Consider the following 19,163-nt stretch of genomic DNA (forward strand, 5'->3'; position numbering starts at 1 on the left):
GGTGGAAGTGGTGGTGGTGGTGGACGTGGTGGTGGACGTCGGGGTGGTGGTGGTGGACATGGTGGTGGTGGACGTGGTGGTGGTCGGTGTGGTGGACGTGGTGGTGGTGTACATGGTGGTGGTGGACGTAGTGGTGGTGGATGTGGTGGTGGTGACCATGGTGGTGAAGGTAGTGGTGGTTGTGGACGTGGTGGTGGGTGTGGTGGTGGATGTGGTGGACATGGTGGAGGACGTGGTGGACGCGGTGGTGGTGGACGTGGTGGTGGTGGACGCGGTGGTGGTGGACGTGGTGGTGGTGGACGTGGTGATGGTGTACGTGGTGGTGGTGGTGGGTGTGGTGGTGGTGGACATGGTGGTGGTGGACGGGGTGGTGGTGGACGTGGTGTTGGTGGACGTGGTGTTGGTGGACGTGGTGGACGTAGTGGTGGTGGATGTGGTGGTGGTGAAGGTGGTGGTGGTTGTGGTGGTGTGGTGGGTGTGGTGGTGGTGGTGGACATGGTGGTGGACACTGTGGACGCGGTGATGGTGGACGCAGTGGTGGTGGATGATGTGGTAGTAGAAGAAGAAAACATTTCCCGCAAGTCAGTTGAACTTTGCTTCCGCTTAGATTCTTTTTGACACTCGTTTAATAAGTGCAAGCTGAAAAATCTATTTTTTTAGGCTTCCTTTGTTTTCATGTAGTTTAAACGGTTAGATTGAGTTTAATTTGGTCACGAGATCTGACTGTGCAGAATGGTACAGTCCGCGAGTGATGTTTTCTGCTTGTGAGTGATTTCTTCGGGGTGTGTGTTGCATTCCAAGAGGTGTGTGCTAGGAGTCTGAGCTCAGTTCTGTGGTGTGGACTCAGAGCCCTGTGAGAACAGTTAATATAACTGGAGCAAAATGTAGTGAAGTAAGGTGAGGTCCATTGACTAAAGCTGCCTGTGATCCCGGTTTTGCATATAATGCAGTTAATGTTACTGCCTACGATGTTTAGGGGAAAGAAGCTGATTTCTGATGTAATTAAGTCTGATTTAAATGTGTGCTGCTTGGATCTAGAGGGGGTGACGGGGTCAGAAAGACTCACGCAGGGCCCTCCTTCTCAGCCTGCTACAAATGCAAATCTGAATTTGGCCTTTTACTTGTTTCGGCGGAGCCGGGAAAGAGCCGGCAGGGAGGGTACTCAAGCTGGCCTCTGCTTTTAATAACGATGTTTAGGTGAGATAAGCTGTTACACGACTTAATGAATATTTTTTTAAGTTGTGCCTTGCGAAAATAAAGATCCACCATGCTCAGTGTTGTTTTTTAGTTTTTAAGCAAAGAATTTCTTGTGACATTCAATTAAAAAAAGTAACGGGTAAATACTTACGTTTTCGTATTTGATTAAACGCCAATATGATGAAATGTCAGATCTCAAATAGAGATAATTATTAATATACTAAATCCAAATTCATTGTTGATGGCGAAGGGGTTGTTACACCGTTGTCAAATGGCCGAAATGTAAAACTATGATGGAAACTGAAAGCGCCTGCCTATTAAAACCGCATCTTAGCTATTTTGAAATAGAGATTCATTCGTGTGCTGTACTACGTAGGCAAATGTACCGAAAGTGAGCACTTGAGGGCAGGCGTGTCGATAATATGCAGAGTAAACATGATTGGAATATGGAGAATGAAAAATAATAAAAATAAGAGTACACTGGGAGGCTGTGGGCAGCAACAGCAGGGGTGAATAATTAGGGGGGGGAGGAGAAATGCGAGACACGGCCGTGAAAGTGAAAGTACGGCCGGCTGGCCGTGGGCAGCAACAGCAGGGGTGAATAATTAGGGGGAGGAGAAATGCCTGAGGCCGAGCGCACGCTGGGGGAAGCTTCAGATGCCTGTGGGAAGAAGGCTGTGGCTTTGATGTGGACGTGCGTTCCGCCCCAGTGCCCCACACGAACTGTAGGAAATCCGTGGGATGGTTTCAGACCTTGGTTTGGCCTCTATACTCTCGTCCTATTATCGCCTGCGCGATTAGTAGGACGAGGCCTAAAAACGAGACAGACTGAACTAAAGGCTTAAGTCCTACTTTTATGTCTGACCTGTCCTGGTTTTTGCTACTCAAAATCTTGTCACCATACAGAAGTCTCAGGTCTATTTATCTGTAACATATAGGTACGTGCTTACTGTGAACATTATCTTTGTGAACCACCTATTATAAATTAAAATGTATCTTTTTATTTCGATAACGTAACTATCTGTAGTAATAATTTTAAAAGTGTTTTTTGAGGTACGAAAAGATAGGTTGTGTTGAGTTTCTAAAGTAGGGTAGCTGGTCTTTATACAAGAAACGATACCATTTCTTTGTCAAGATGGCCGCATGTTTGGGTTTCATTTCTTTGAATTACCGAATTTTGGATTGTCCTTCCTCTATGTTCATGGTGCTCTCTAATGCGAGATTGAACTTGTCCTGAATGCATGGGAGAGCCTCGTTCAGTCAATGAGCCGCGGGTGATAGAGGGAAAGTGGGGGGCTTGGTGCCCTTTCCGGTTCCGGTAGGCGAGCGAAGGTCAGGCACAGGGCAGGAACGACCAGTGTGAGCTGGGCACGAACGATGGATTCCACCCTGGGTGGCGCCACTGCGGACCCACAGCTACAGCGCTTTATCGAGGTGGAGACGCAAAAGCAGCGTTTTCAGCTTCTGGTGCATCAGATGACCGAGCTTTGCTGGGTAAATTAATGCTTATACTGGGAAAATTAATACTTATTTTCACGACTGCTCATGCTCTCCCATTTCCTGTTATTGTCTCACTACAATTAACATGCCAACATTTACGAACACTCGATGGATAATTAGAGGGAAGTACAATAACCTCTAAAATGCCAACGTTTTGTTAGATTTAAAAGTCCGCAATCTGCATTCTAGCCAGATTGATAGACACCACTAGCCCTTACTTGTCTGTCATTACCCCAAGCATGGAGAACCTTACCACGAGTGCCCATAACCACATTTTCGGTGGCTAACCATGGGGTGAGCCATCTTTCGAGCCTTAGTCAACATTTCCTGCGGGGTGTCCCGCCACTGTTGTGGTACTCTGCTTGACACGGGAAGTCCTTTTTCACTACAATATGCGCCCAGTTGTGCGTTTTAAAAAGACACCGAGCCAATAATATTGCTTATCCATGGTGCCCCAACAGCACACATGGACTTCAATCTGAGGTAACTAGTGGTAGTTGCCGCCACAACTGCCTTGTAATTTGTTATTCCTGGTTACCCCTCGCCTCAAGGACACTTAAGGCACTGTCCGTATCAGAAACTAATGACAGTACTTTAGTTTACACTCCTTGGCCTCTACCTAAGCATCAATGAATGAGAGGGAACAGCTGTAGAACGCTGTGGGTGGTGAATTGTCTGATGTTACTCCCAGTATATCTGCGTGACATTTTGGTTATGACAGCACAGAACCGAAGCCCAAAATTGCACCACGTCTATGAAGACACCGGTAGCAACAGAATGTTTAATAGTAATGCAAATTGTGAAATTAATGCACATTTGGTTCTACTTGTGATACCTTTAAGTTGGCAAGTACTTTCATGTTCAGCAGCTGCTGGTCTCACACTGCTAGTCCCAATGCTTATAAGCATTATTATATTTAGGTGCACTGTGCAACCATGCACTCAGTGTGCCCTGGAACTCGACATACACTGAAGCTCATCACAGACTCACCAATACTCTGAAGCACTATAAGAATAATGCAGTTGGACCAAACAGAAAGTGCTGCAGCCTTGCATGGTGTATGAAAGTTCAATATAAATATCCGTATTATACAGTACCCCTTTCAGGAATATTAACACTGTGCAGGTTACACACTTCACACCACACACACCTGTGTATAGTTAGAATAGTAGCAGGGTTGGGGCAGTTGTATCATGGATTATATTTCTTGATGAAAGCCCCAAATTCTGTATGGGGCTTCTAACTAATGGCTGACAAGAGGATGAGAGAACAATTGTTATACTCGAGCATCCTTTACCTTTGCTTTAATTTTATTTTTTGTTTAAATTCTTTATTGTTCAGTTCTAGGCATGCAATACAAGTCAATTATTTAAATCATTGATGCTGACATGATTTACACTTTGAAAATAGAAACTAAAAGCATAAGAAACATAGGAAGTGCTTACCATTCACAACAATATCTCCATGTGTTGCAACATAGTCCCCCAAATTTGTGCCCCTGGTTTTTTTCCTCAGTGATTTGATATGATACGATACAAACTATATTCCAAATTAAATTCATTATAGAACTTCGCACACCACATTTCAAACGATGGTGCTTCAGGCTGAAGCCACTTAGAGGCAACACACAATCAAGCAACTGCAACAGCCATAAATATGAGATACCTGAATCAATAGCAAACCTGAGCAGACTGAATGCCCTCATCCACTCCTGTCAGCATTACCTCTCTAGAGATAACCCTGTGATCTGAGTTAAAAATTTGGATATACCAACTCTACTGATTTAACACTGCAGTAAAAAAATATCAGCTTTCTCCATCTGACACCTAAAGCATTTCCCGTCGTGGTACCCCCCCCCCACACACACACTTCATCATTTTGACAGGGGTGTGATATAAGTTGAACACATTTTTTAATGTTGGTTGCGTAAGTTTGCTGCCAACATAACTTTGGCTGCCATGTCAATTGATTGTTGCACATCAATACCAGTGGTCCTAAATCTTTCGCTCCACTTCACATCGTGTCTCTCTATATCGTCTCGTTGAGTCTCCAATATGCCATATAATGCCCCAATCTTAAGCTCTTTTTTTTCACTGCCTCTATTAAAGCATTAGGTACTATGGCTGTGTACCTACAGTGTTTACCTACGTAGTCACGGAATTGTAAGAATTAAAAAAGTCATTTTTAGGCAACTTATACTGTTCTAAGTCTGAAAAAGAGGCAATTATCCCACCATTATAAATATCCCCTAATTGTGGAACCCCCTTATCCCTCCAACTACCCATCTTTGCATCACAGAAAACAGCGGGGAATAATTCTATAGAGTTTAAAGGTGTGTAGCAATTTATACGGCTTATTAATGCTAATTTACGTATTATCTTCCAAGCTTTGTATGCTGTACTGAACATTTAAAATTGCGTTCTCTTAAAATAACTGGGTTAAAAAAACTTAAACAAGGTCTCACTGGCCTGAGTCCCCATCAACATTTGGTACATATTGGGCGCTTCAAATAATTGCACTTCCGCTCCAGTCGCCAGATACTGCATGTTCTGTAAGAGGCAAACTAAATACTAAAATGTCAAATTCGGCACACCCCACCCACCACGCTCTAATTGTAGCGTCATATGCTTTGAAGCACGGCGAGCCTTCTTCTGACCCCAATAAAACCTATCAGTAAGGGATTGTAGCTGTAACAATTGGGAACGTGATAACTCGAGCAGAACAGTCCTAAAATAATACATTGCCTTAGGAAGTATACACATTTTGAGCACATTGCACCTCCCTGACAGGTGGAGGCATTCAACCCTTTCCAAAAAGCAAGGGCGAACAAAGACACCCCTGCCGTGTTCCCCTGGTTATATATACAACGGATGACTCTTTGCCCAATGTGAATATTTTAGCACACAGTCTTTTATACATAGTTTGTAAAGATGTTATATAACGGGGTCCAAACCCCATCTTCTGCATAATGGCCTTGAGAAACGACCAAGATACACGGTTGAACGCTTTTTCAGCGTCTAGAAAAATTATTCCAATATGCTTTTGCTGTACATTAGCATAGTCTATCATTGCAATCACCCTGTGTAGATGGTTAACCGCGCTCCTACCGTTGATACCTGGAGACCAACGGGGAAATAACTTGAGCCAACCTAGTTGCAAGAATTTTCGAATACAACTTGCCATCTGCGTTTATTAATGATATAGGTCCATACGACCCCGGGAGCCTCGCAGGTTTATCTTTTTTTTTTTAAAGACCACAATATTGGCATCATCCCTGGAGGGTGGTGGATTCCCCACCTGAGCCTCTAAAAATGTAGCCAACATATCTTATATCTTCTTTTATGATATATCTCCAATGGGAGTTTATCTGGTCCTGCCGCTTGGGACCTTTAAAATAACTATTTGTCTTTAAAATAACTTGAGTACCGGCCCATTCCTGCCAAATGACAGCAGATTACCTCATTGACCATAATTATGAATATAGCCCTATGTATAGAGTGCCTGCCCATGCGCCTCGGTATCTGCCTGATAATGGCCGATCTCGCGCATGCGCACCTTATTACCACTGTCAAAACTCAATACACAACATACCTCCACGAATGCCCAAACGGAACGGTAACTTTACTTGAAAACCGCGCAATTGACTTTGATAGCGCTTTAGGTTCCGCACATGCGCGGAACACCCACACGGGGTATGAACATCACCGTGCATGATCACAGGGGAACCAGTGCTTTCATAAACGCGAAGTACTGCGCATGTGCAATAATACAGCGTCTCTTCAATCGCGCACTACCGGACACTGGTGTTTAACGAGGAGACCAAATATGGGCCCAATTACGCTACCAATTACCGGTCTCTCGCCAATTACTTTGGCTTCAGAAGACCCGCCGACTCTCAGGGGCAGTATCATCGGAGCCGCGTTGAGGGGAGGAGGTTGAATTTCGTCCCAGTAACCGTGAGTTGGATACCTGAGATACCATGATTAGGCGGTGAGCAATAGAGTTTCCTGGTACAGTATGGATTATAATGAGTCCTTCTCATTATTTCAGATCATCTTATTATGCCTGATGGAACCCTCCAAAACGTACAAAGGCTCATGAGGCAATTTACCCTTGTACATTGAGTAAGATCTTTCTCTTTATCTCTCCTGCACGAGCAGTAGGAATGAACATTTTACCAACATGTGTGCACTATATGTTTTATGTGTGTCTTTGTCAATTCTGCTACATTTTTTACAGGTTGCATGGTTATTGAACACATAACTTATATGAGATACATAGCAACCCCCACTTTTTCTTTAAGGTCACCACTACCTGGAGGACAGTAGCAATAAATAGTGAGAAAAAGAATTAAATGGTGTTTTTCTCCCTCTAGGTCTTCACTACACGCCGATGGGGCGAAGAAAGACTACGAGAATAATCTAATAACTAGGTACATTACACCTATAGTTCACTTTTCTTAATTTTTGTATAATACACTTTGATACATTTGAGTAAAGTGGGTCTTTGTGCAATTCCCGTCCTGAAGAAGGAGGCTTTGAACTCCGAAACATGTCCATGTAGACGCACCAACGAGGTTGCTGTACTTAACTTGCACTTACAACCTCACTTTGCACCCTTTTTTAACAATACCAGCCGGGGGCTTAATAAAAAGTTTTTGTTTCTCCACCCCACGTGCCAGGTATTTTTTAACTCTCACTCACTTTAAACTCACCACTCACATACGTCCTCTTACCCCACACACATTCACACATAGTCCATTTAAAAGTGCTCCGACGTAGTCGTTGGTCGTAGCACGCCGCATCCCATAGAGGGGTGCGAAGACCCCGATGATGAAGCAGGACACCAAAGGGCCTGTTGGTGTGTGAGGGGTATTCAAACAACACAGAGTGTTCCCCACCACTGTAGGGATCTACTCAAACTGCCTAAGTGGATTCCACTTTGTTTTTGTACTATACCCGGGGAGACTGAATCCACTTTTTCTCTCCCGCCCTCCTTTGTTAGAAATTATATATATATCGCATCATACCTACAACACATGCTATGAACTGAATTTTCCCCCTTTACCTGACACCCACCCATACCCTTACTCCCCAAGCAACCCCATACACCACCCCACCACCTACCCCCCCAAAAAAAACAACCTCCCATGACCATCCCCCATTATTGAGGCCTTAGAGACAATTGCCCTTGTGTTGCTCGGTGAAAAGCCCACCTAGTGCTCACCCATCCCGTATTATCCTTGTATATGCGGCTAAACTATCACGCTATGCAATATTCCTTCCAATATTTAACACATCAATGATTTCAAGCTGGTATTTTCTAAACATCATTCCTGGTCATCAGCATCATAAAGATTGTAGATATTCTTTAGCTACAACCTCAGAGGTGAAAAAACATGTCTGACCCTTATTAACAACTTTTAAAGTAGCTGGCTGTAATAGGGACACTTGTGTGCCTTTTGCTTGAAATGTGTTTATCAGCAGGCACACCTGCCATCTTTTTTCCACTCTGAAGTGGCAGTAGTCAGGTCTAACAAAGAATTGTGTCTCCTTCCCAGATCTTTTCTTATTGGGTCGTGCTAAGTCATATATTGCCTGTCGGGCCAGAAAGTTGTTTAGAGAAATCAAAATCGCCCTTGGATGCTGCGCCGGTTGTCCATTTTTAGCTATCCGTTGCCAAAAAGGAAATCTATGCGCTCGTTGTATTTCCTGTGTCCATTTCCATTCTTTAAGGGAGTGCCTCCTCAAACATTTCAACTACAAATTTCCGGACATCTTGCCCCTCTAGTCCTTCCGGCACCCCTAAAATGCGCAGGTTGTTACGACGCAGTCGGTTTTTCACATCCACAAGTTTGTTGTGTACATCATCTTTATTAGCCTTTATATCTGCTACGAAATCTTTATGTGCCACCATCTGGTCTTCTAACAATGAAATACGGATCTCTGCCTCAGCCATTCTCTCAGTGAAATCATTGCACGTTTTAGCCAGATGTCTCGCAGTATTCTGCAGCTTCCTACAAGCGATGTGCGTTTTAGAGTTCTCTGCCCGTGTTTCCATTCTGTGGTCAGAAATACATCTGTAAATCGCTTCCAGTGATATTTGACCTTGTATTTCCTCTGCCAAACCCAAAGCAGCCTGGTTAGAAAGATCCAATCCCTCAAGTGTCTGCTCTCCTGCAGAAAGCTTCAGTTCAGGCACCTCTACAGTCTCTGGCCCAGCCCCCCTTCCTTAATCTTCTTCCGTACAGTGAGAGTTTCCGTAGGTACAGTCCCCGAGGGAGTTTCTCAAGGACATTCTCACGGACATTACCCATACTTATAGGGGAGCTGCCTGAAGACCCGTTTCCCTGCAGCTGGAGATCATCATCATTATACGACTCTTCTGAGTGCTCTGACAAAGAATAAAACTCACTTTCCTTGCTGCTGGTGGCTTTGTTCCTTTCGTCACTTATAGCGCCATCTCCTTCTATTGAAGAGGGTTAATTAATTTCGACAGCCTTAATCTGAACTTGTTTGGTGTCTTCCAGTACCGAAGGACTCTCTCCAGGGGTCCCGGCAACAAGCTCACCTCCACCACTGTGGACTTCAGAAATAGGGGTCGTCTTTTGAGGAACTGACGACGATACTGACAGTTTCTTACCAACAGTCACATGGAAAATCTGTGAAATCTTGGGAGTCCCATGGGTAAGGCACTTGCCTTGTAGAGTAGCCTCCTGGTGCCCTTCTCGGAGCAGCTCTTTTGAGCCTTTTCCTGCTAGCGCCGCTCGAGTTTCAACTGACGCTTCCCCACTGCCTCTTGTCTTACCCCCACGAGCCGCTTTTGGTGGCATTGCTGGTTGCTCCTTTCCCCACAGCTACAAATAATGGGTGTTATTACCCTGCACCGGTCTGCTTACGTACTATCGTGCTAGCATTCAAAACCCGCCGATCGCAGAGTATTTAATTTTCAACTGCGAGAATGACCCCCTGCTCCAGCTCTTTCCAACTCTTGCAAAGTCTTAAGAACCCTGCCGTGAGAGTAGTAATCCCAACAGTTCCTGAGTTGCCTGCCCCTACCACACTCACCGGAGTCTTGATCAATAGTCCCGACTTCCCAGTTTTATCGCTTAGGCCAGCGCCGGTAAAACTATTGAAAAAAAGGACAAGGAGCAGCCATCGATCGACAGCCGCCTCTCCGCCGGCTACAGGGAGCCCCCTCCTTTCGGTGTTTGTGTCCAAGCACTACAGCGAGCTCCGTACTGCGAACGCCGCCAGCAGCTAATCCAGCGCAGGTGAGACAACGTCCAGATGCTGCTTGCCGCCAGTATGTTCGGCGCTCTCAACAAAGTTTGCCGCAGTCCGCTGTCCTCGGCGACGACAAACAGTCCATCAAGCAAGGTAGAAATCGCCAACAACCCGCTGCCGCTGCTATGCAGTCACTGCCGTTGAATCAGCGGGATATGTGAGCTATCCGGGAGCTGCTCACATCTTTCAGACCCGCGGATGCCATCTTGCCTCCGACCGCTTTAATTTTAATCTTACTTCTGGCAACCGTAATAAGTTTATTCCAGTTAACCTACAAGTAATTGTAACATTTATTTTCAGAAGCTCCCTCTGGTAAAAGATCTCCAAAAAGCTCCTGTCAATTGAGCCCAGCTAGACAGTTTTTTGTTTCGGTGAGTGAGAGTCTTGAGTCCTATGAATAGGCATACCCTCTTGAGTAAAGGCAGACCAGTCTCTTCTATCAACTGCACCAAGTGCACAACATTTATTTCAGGTTTTTATGGGGGTTCAAATAAATACTGGAAAAAATTAGCGAAGCGATTTTGTAAACTTTGAAAAACAGTATTTTGTTTGAAAAGTATTAGCACTGATATTCTGAAGTTAGGAAAGCACAAAGACCATCAAAAGCTAGAAAGAAACAAACACTGTAAATTAGAAATAAGTAATTTGGGCCACTGGCATTTTGCGTAAAAGGATATTACAATAATGTGGCAGCCTTGATAAATTATGCCGCAAATGTGACATAATACAGCAGATTCCCTGGCAGTATTAGTTTGACACTAATTAATACCACCTGAGCAAATTTTGCCTCGTTGGTACCTATTAACGCCTGAACAATACATTGTTGCGCTAGTTAAGACTTTGGCGTAACTCTAGGGGTGTTTTTCCCACCCACGGGTGACACAGGTGAACTTGGTTCAATGCACCATGATTAATGCGAAAAACAGGTTAATGTAGCCCCACAGATTCCTGTTCGCTGTGTAATTGACATAGAAGTTTTGCTTTTGGGTTACTAACAATCCCGTAAAGGGATCCGGGGCACCGTAGTAACAGTCACAAACCTTATTTAGTTATTCATAGTTTACACACATTTAAAGTCTGTCGGCAGCAGGTGAGACCATCTTGGGCAAAAATCTGGGCGAAGGACTTCTCCTGACAGGTGGTCAATTGGCTGTCCTTTTATACTAAATCTTATCAGTGATTAAAATTCCTGACATACGTTTAGGAATGTCTGACATAGATTATGTGCATCAAGGTATGCGTCCCAGCCTTTTCCTTATAACCAGATTAGGCAAAAGGACGTATACTCAGACTACATTATTTTAGTTATATGTCTGTATGTTTTCTTATTTAATGTTGACATGGTCCAGGGTAGACATTTGACCCAGACGAATGTCGCATTAGATGGTGTACCTATGTAATTAATTAAAGAACATGACGCTATTACAATTCTTTGAAAGATGAAGTCCAGCGACATCTACATCCAAAGGCAGACATGACAATGATTCTAAATAAATCAGGGAATATGGCTATGTTAGTTGTCTAAGTTGAGGAAAATGGCGACCTCCATGGACCAAGATGGAGTCGGACAAGGCCATAAAAAAGTATAGAGGGAATTAATAAAGAATAAAACAAAAATGGATCCAGGATGCATCCCGTCTCTCTCCTCTAATCACCCTTATAGGTTTTGTATTATCCACTGACCGTGTATAACTGCCTTTAATGGTTGTGTCTCAATGTATACACTTAGTCAGGTCCAGCAAGGAAAAAGTCACACCCACCTGTTCCATTAAAACCCACACTCTCTCCCGATCAGTTATGTGAAAGGCACAGGAGAGGTCCATAAATGCCATGTGTAGGGCACCTCTCCTGATCTTGACATACTTCCCCAAATACGTTTAACTTGAGAGCCTGCTCTTTCGTCCCTAAACTGGGGGAAAAGAGTTATTGAAAAGGTGAGACAAGCATTTGCAATGCAATAGGTATCGCAGTTGTGAGAGTTTGAGCTATTGGCATTGTAAATGGCAATGCCTTTTATTTACGTGTTGGTTTTTAAAACATAAATGAAAGGCATTGTCATTTACAATGCCAATAGCTTAAACTCTCACAAATGCGAGCCCTATTGCATTGCAAATGCTTGTTTTAATTTTGTTTGCACGTTGTGAGGGGGTGGGGTACAGTACGGGTTAAAAAGTAACTGGCAGGAGGCTTAGGGAAAGGTCCTTAAATATTAATTCTCAATTTTAGCTTCTATAGGCAGTTGACAATGAGCTAAAGCAAAGTACTACAGGAAATAATGGCACTAAACTTGGTATGTATCGTACAAAAGGCGCTGTGTGGTAATGCACCAAGATACTTGAAATCCCGCCTGTCCCCATATACACCGAGCAGGACTTTGCGCTCGTCGGACGCTACCCTCTTGTCCCAATCCCGTTTTAAACTGGCCACGGTGGGGGGACGTGCTTTCTCCAACACACTCCCAGCTTTATGGAACAAACTGCCCCCAGAACTAAGGAAGGAATGCAATCTGTTATCCTTCAGGAAAAAGTTAAAAACCGTATTGTTCAAGCAAGCATGGAGTAGCCTCTAGGCATTGTGTTAAGATCAAGTAAATACCGAACCCCACTACGTAATCTGGACAAACAGCGCTTAGAGACCCCGGTGGTTATAACGCGCTATACAAATTAAATAAATAAAATAAATAAATAAATAAAAAATATGTGTAGAGACCAGCTACTTCAATGAGCTTTTCCAGATCTGCAGTCAACCTGTTCAGCAATTTTTCACTGAGTTTAAATTGAAAATATACCCTTACCAGAGAGGAAACTGCGGATTTCTCTTGCGTGTGTTTAGAATTGAACAGACTTTCAGGGCTGAAGAGCTGGACCCATCTCATTTCATACAGTTCGCAGACAGGGCTGCAAACCCTATGGCAAAAACGATTGTAGTGGGAAGGTGGACCGTTCCCTTCCCATAAGGGGGAAGAGGGGATGCCTCATTGGAAAACCATCTTCCCTCCCAACAAGCGTTTGAGTGCGGTTTCCACAGATTTCCATGAGAAGTTATATATTTTCCCATTAGGTCTCAAATTTAGAGTGATGCAAATATACTGTACCAAAAGCAAGGCGGTGAGGACAAAGAAAAGTGTGCACAATAGTCACTGCTCGTTACTTTTCTTGAACATTTCCAAAGAAGACGCTCGTCTCTCCGTAGCCCAGCGCTACTGGCCACAATCCTCAATATAAAATCGCAAAATGGAAAGGAACGTCTTGTAGTAATACCCGTATCAGCAATTTATTATTGTATTTCTTCAACAAACAGTCAGCAGGCCAAGTTCCAAAAGAATATTCCAATTTGTATTCCAAAATTGTTGCAGATGAATCATATATTACATTTCATGAAATCTTTTCAGCCAATGAAATGTAATATATGATTCATCTGCAATAATTTTGGAATAAAAATAAAAAATGATGTAAAGCAAACTGCACGCACTTAGGATTTGTTGGCTAGGTGTTGTTTAAAGATTTGTAGAATTACCTATCTGGTCAATCTTGTGTTTTGTAAGTTAGAGTGGTCCAGGCCAGATAGTGACAGGACCCAAGCCTTCGTTGTTTTGACTCAATAAGCCTTACAGCATGCTCCTCCACCCTCTTGCTCTCTGCCCTCACTATCCCCTCTCACGCAGCCCTCACTACCCCTCCCACGCAGCCCTCCTCCACTGTAGCAACCCCCTTCCCTGCCTAGTTTTCCTCACGACCACACACACACACGGCCACACACACACACGGCCACACACACACACACACACGGCCACACACACACACACGGCCACACACACACACGGCCACAAACACACGGCCACACACACACGACCACGGCCACACACACACGACCACGGCCACACACACACGACCACGGCCACACACACACGACCACACACACACACGACCACACACACACACGACCACACACACACACACGACCACACACACACGACCACACACACACGACCACACACACACGGCCACACACACACACACGGCCACACACACACACACGGCCACACACACACACACGGCCACACACACACACGGCCACACACACACACGGCCACACACACACACGGCCACACACACACACGGCCACACACACACGACCACGGCCACACACACACGACCACGGCCACACACACACGACCACACACACACGACCACACACACACACGACCACACACACACACGACCACACACACACACGACCACACACACACACGACCACACACGACCACACACACACGACCACACACACACGACCACACACACACGACCACACACACACGACCACACACACACGACCACACACACACGACCACACACACACGACCACACACACACGACCACACACACACGACCACACACACACGACCACACACACACACGACCACACAAACACACCCACACGACCACACAAACACACCCACAACCATACACACAACCACACATACACACACGACCACACACACACGACCACACACACACGACCACACACACACGACCACACGACCACACAAACACACCCACAACCATACACACAACCACACATAAACACACACCCACACAACCACACACACACAACCACTACCAGACACACCCACTACCAGACACACCCAACCACACATACACACACACAAACACACACACCCACAAACACCCACAGCCACACACCCACAACCACACCCACAACCACACGCATACACACAGCCCCACACACACACACACAGCCCCACACACACAGCCCCACACACGCAGCCCCACACACGCAGCCCCACACACGCAGCCCCACACACGCAGCCCCACACACGCAGCCCCACACACGCAGCCCCACACACGCAGCCCCACACACGCAGCCCCACACACGCAGCCCCACACACGCAGCCCCACACACGCAGCCCCACACACGCAGCCCCACACACGCAGCCCCACACACGCAGCCCCACACACGCAGCCCCACACACGCAGCCCCACACACGCAGCCCCACGCACAGCCCCACACACACAGGCCACACACACACACAGGCCACACACACACGACCACACACACACGACCACACACACACGACCACACACACACGACCACACACACACGACCACACACACACGACCACACACACACGACCACACACACACGACCACACACACACGACCACACACACACGACCACACACACACGACCACACACACACGACCACACACACACGACCACACACACACGACCACACACACACGACCACACACACACGACCACACACACACACGACCACACACACACGACCACACAAACACACCCACACGACCACACAAACACACCCACAACCATACACACAACCACACATACACACACGACCACACACACACACACGACCACACAAACACACCCACAACCATACACACAACCACACATAAACACACACCCACACAACCACACACACACAACCACTACCAGACACACCCACTACCAGACACACCCAACCACACATACACACACACACAAACACACACACCCACAAACACCCACAGCCACACACCCACAACCACAACCACACCCACAACCACACGCATACACACAGCCCCACACACGCAGCCCCACACACGCAGCCCCACACACGCAGCCCCACACACGCAGCCCCACACACGCAGCCCCACACACGCAGCCCCACACACGCAGCCCCACACACGCAGCCCCACACACGCAGCCCCACACACGCAGCCCCACACACGCAGCCCCACACACGCAGCCCCACACACGCAGCCCCACACACGCAGCCCCACACACGCAGCCCCACACACAGCCCCACACACACAGCCCCACAACTACACCCACAACCACACCCCCACAACCACACCCCCACAACCGCACCCCCACAACCCCACACGACACCCACTACAGAAATGGAAGAGTCGATCCAATTTGAATAAAAAACACCAGAGTCCAAGATATTATTCAGTAAGGTTGTGAGTGAGGGGCTAAGCTATTGGCCATGTCATGAAAGATATTCATGGGACAAGGTTCAGTCTGGCCCCAGATTTGGTGACTTTGATCTTCTGAACAACCCCATTAGCTGTCAGAGGGGGAAAATTATTTAAAGTTGGGATGTTATCATTGGAATCCACAGTTATCGAACTTGGGGCATTTTTCTTTACTCCAGCATTAAAAACTCTATACATATCTTCCACCTGTCATTAAAAATGTTGGCTAAGTTGTCACAAAAGATCTGAGTAGGGATCAATGTGCATGCGTTCAGAGGGCAGGAGAGCAATTCAAGTGTTCTGAAAAGTTCCTTAGGGTAATTGCTGGCAGTTTGAATCTTATCTGTAAAAAATTACGTCTTTGCAGCTATTATTCCACCTTCGTATTCAGATAAGACCTTTTTATATTGTACTGTCTCCTCTTATGAGGATACTCAATCGTACGAAACCCAACATCTTCCATACTGGATCACAAAAGACTACCTTTATCTTCATTCTAGCTGCATATTTGATTCCGTTAGGTTAGGTTAGGTAAGGCTATAAAAATATTTTTCTCAAGCAGTGCCCATTTTTTACATGGCACAGTAAGATCTTCCAAGCAATGGCTCTTATTAGCCACCTTTTAGCCATGGATTTCTGAAGGTCGATGCTGATTTATCTCCTTGTTTCCATGTATGTGTACCAACGTATCAAGCAAGTTCTTGTGGACAGGGGGGTTAACCCTTTAATACCAACTTAGAATACGTTTTCATAGAATAGTGAGATTTTACAGAAGATTAAAAGGAATTGAATGCACACATCAACGGGAAGCTCGTGTAGCAGTGTCAGTGCTTTTGCTGATAGTCAGATGCTTTCAAGTTGAATAGGAACCTTTTTGTTTTGTATGGTTTGTAGCTTATTGGTGGGGCTGACAGGAAAGACTGGATATAGAGGCAGTTTGCATAGTCAGTCCTCTCTCCTAATACCGATGGTTTTGGGATGAAAAGGCCGGAATGGCTTGAGATTTCAGAACAGGATGAGGCAGTAATTGTGCGTTATAATCAGTTGATTTATATATATTTTGGTAGATGGGCTGTCATCAAACCAAACACATGAAGTTTGAGTAGAAGGAACATGAGGGGGCTAAAGGCCAAAGGAGTTGGGCTGTCAGAGTGTCAGATCGTCTGGTTGCGGTACTAAAGTAGAGGATATCATTTTGTTGGCCATTGATTGTGAGTTGTGCTCCACCAGCCTTGGACTGATGGATGCAATCAGTGTTGGATGACCGTGAGAGATAAGTTTAGGTTGCTTTACCGCCATGCACACTAGCTACATAAGGCAATTTTAATACCACCAACCAATAATATTTTTATACTGTTTATGGATAGCATCCTTCTTCTCTCTCAATAGGAAAATAGATTCTGTACAGTGCTTGAAGTTCCCAATATCTCGTAGGGTTTCAGTACAGACTTATGTTGCCTCTGCTTTTGTGCTTCGATGCCTGGTCAGGGGTAGTAAGTGCTATATAAATGCAATACAAGAGATTATACAATATTATACAGTGCATTTGTTCCTACTAATCTGTATGCATTCAATGACTATGGAAGAACCCTCAAGTCCTGAAATTAACTTCAGATTTTTTTTTTCTTTTCCTTTGAATAGGACAAGTGCATGGAAAAACCAGGACCAAAACTAGATAGCCGAGCAGAGGCATGCTTGGTGAACTGTGTGGAGCGATTCATCGACACCAGTCAGTTTATTTTAAACCGACTAGAGCAGACACAGAAATCTAAGATGGCATTCTCTGAGAGCTTAACAGACTGAAAATGGACACACAGATGGACTTCCTGAGACCTGTCTTCCGCCTGCTTCTTTTGTGAAGGGAAACTAGACTGTGTATGACAGCAGTAGGACAGCTATTGTACAAAAGCCAGAATGGTGCTGCCTGCTGCACTATTCCCTCTTTACACTTGCAATGTGCATTAGTCTCTCTTCACGTTAAGCCTTTAAAGTGAATGTAGTTCCGTGATTTTAAATGCCAAACTTGAAATGATAATTAAAAAAAGTGTATTGGTAATTGAGACCTAAAAGGATGTCCGTCTTGTTTGAGTACTGCCACATGCTTTGCAATGATGCATGTTGTTGTGGAAAAAGATTAAAATCCGACCTAAAGCCAACGCATCTAAGTAGAGCAAAATTGGAGTTGGAACTGGGATAGAAGCCAAATCTAAGCACACAACATATTCTGTATGAATAGATATTCTGTTATTAAAAATAGCGTGCGTAAATGCACTTCCTTATCGCTTATTGCTATATTTTTAACTGTGGGCTGACATCCACTAACCTGGTAACATGCTTGCATTATTAAAGGGCATGTTAAATCTTCTCACATCAGATGGGAATCCTTTTTTATAAACTACTTTTTCCCTTTTCACCTGATAATTTCTTCCTCACAATATACATGTTTCTATTTTATTTGTAATGTTTTTCCTTTAGAACAATACACTTTAATAGTTACCTGTGTTGTAAAAGGAAGTATTTCTGCTCTAGGAAGAAGCTGATTATTGTTCACCCTCGAGAACCAGAGTTCGGAATGTTTTTTTCCTTACAACAGCTACTTGACTGCTTAGGACTTCTTTTGGAAAAAAAAATCCTTGCCCCCTCCCCCAGAAACTTCTTGCAAAGCTTTACCCTTAGAGTAAAGTAATAGGTATTGTTACTGATTCTGTCCTGGAATAGTGATGTGCTTCAAATATCTGTACACGACTTTCAGGGTTAATCTCCTTTTCCAGTAGAACTGCGGTATCATTTTAAATATTGTGCAAGGGCTGCAAGAAAGTAACATTTCTAGATTACTATAGTGTGCACAAATACTAGTGATAGTACATCTAGTGCAGACTACACAGTATGGGATGCAATGCACTGTTCATTAACAGGCATTTTACAGAAGTAGGAAAGCCGTAAGGAAAAGTCTAGATCAACATGTTTTGGAAATTATGGGTGTGTATTAACATCTAGGTCTTAAATATTCCACGTTACCACAGACACAACTTTATAAAAATGTAAGTTTGATGCTCTTGTTGACCCATAAGGTAGCAACAACCAAGTCTGCTTCAGGTGTTCTTTCTCTATGGTCCTCAACCCCAGCTTGTTAGAGGCACTGCTAGTAGTGGTGGACGTGGGGCAAGGAGAAGCC

General features: G+C 44.9%; 1 protein-coding gene across 1 annotated transcript; it reads left to right on the plus strand.

Moving 5' to 3' along the window:
* The first annotated feature begins 2,430 nt into the window (after window positions 1-2,430).
* TIMM8A (translocase of inner mitochondrial membrane 8A) lies at window positions 2,431-18,060 on the plus strand. The gene is made up of 2 exons (XM_078688399.1): window positions 2,431-2,691; window positions 17,630-18,060. The coding sequence occupies exons 1-2, from the start codon at window positions 2,575-2,577 to the stop codon at window positions 17,789-17,791; spliced, it is 279 nt and encodes a 92-aa protein (XP_078544525.1). The 5' UTR covers window positions 2,431-2,574; the 3' UTR covers window positions 17,792-18,060.
* Window positions 18,061-19,163: the final 1,103 nt, after the last annotated feature.

Source organism: Lissotriton helveticus, chromosome 4_1 (genome assembly GCF_964261635.1).
Source record: "Lissotriton helveticus chromosome 4_1, aLisHel1.1, whole genome shotgun sequence".
Classification (NCBI taxonomy): Eukaryota; Metazoa; Chordata; class Amphibia; order Caudata; family Salamandridae; genus Lissotriton; species Lissotriton helveticus.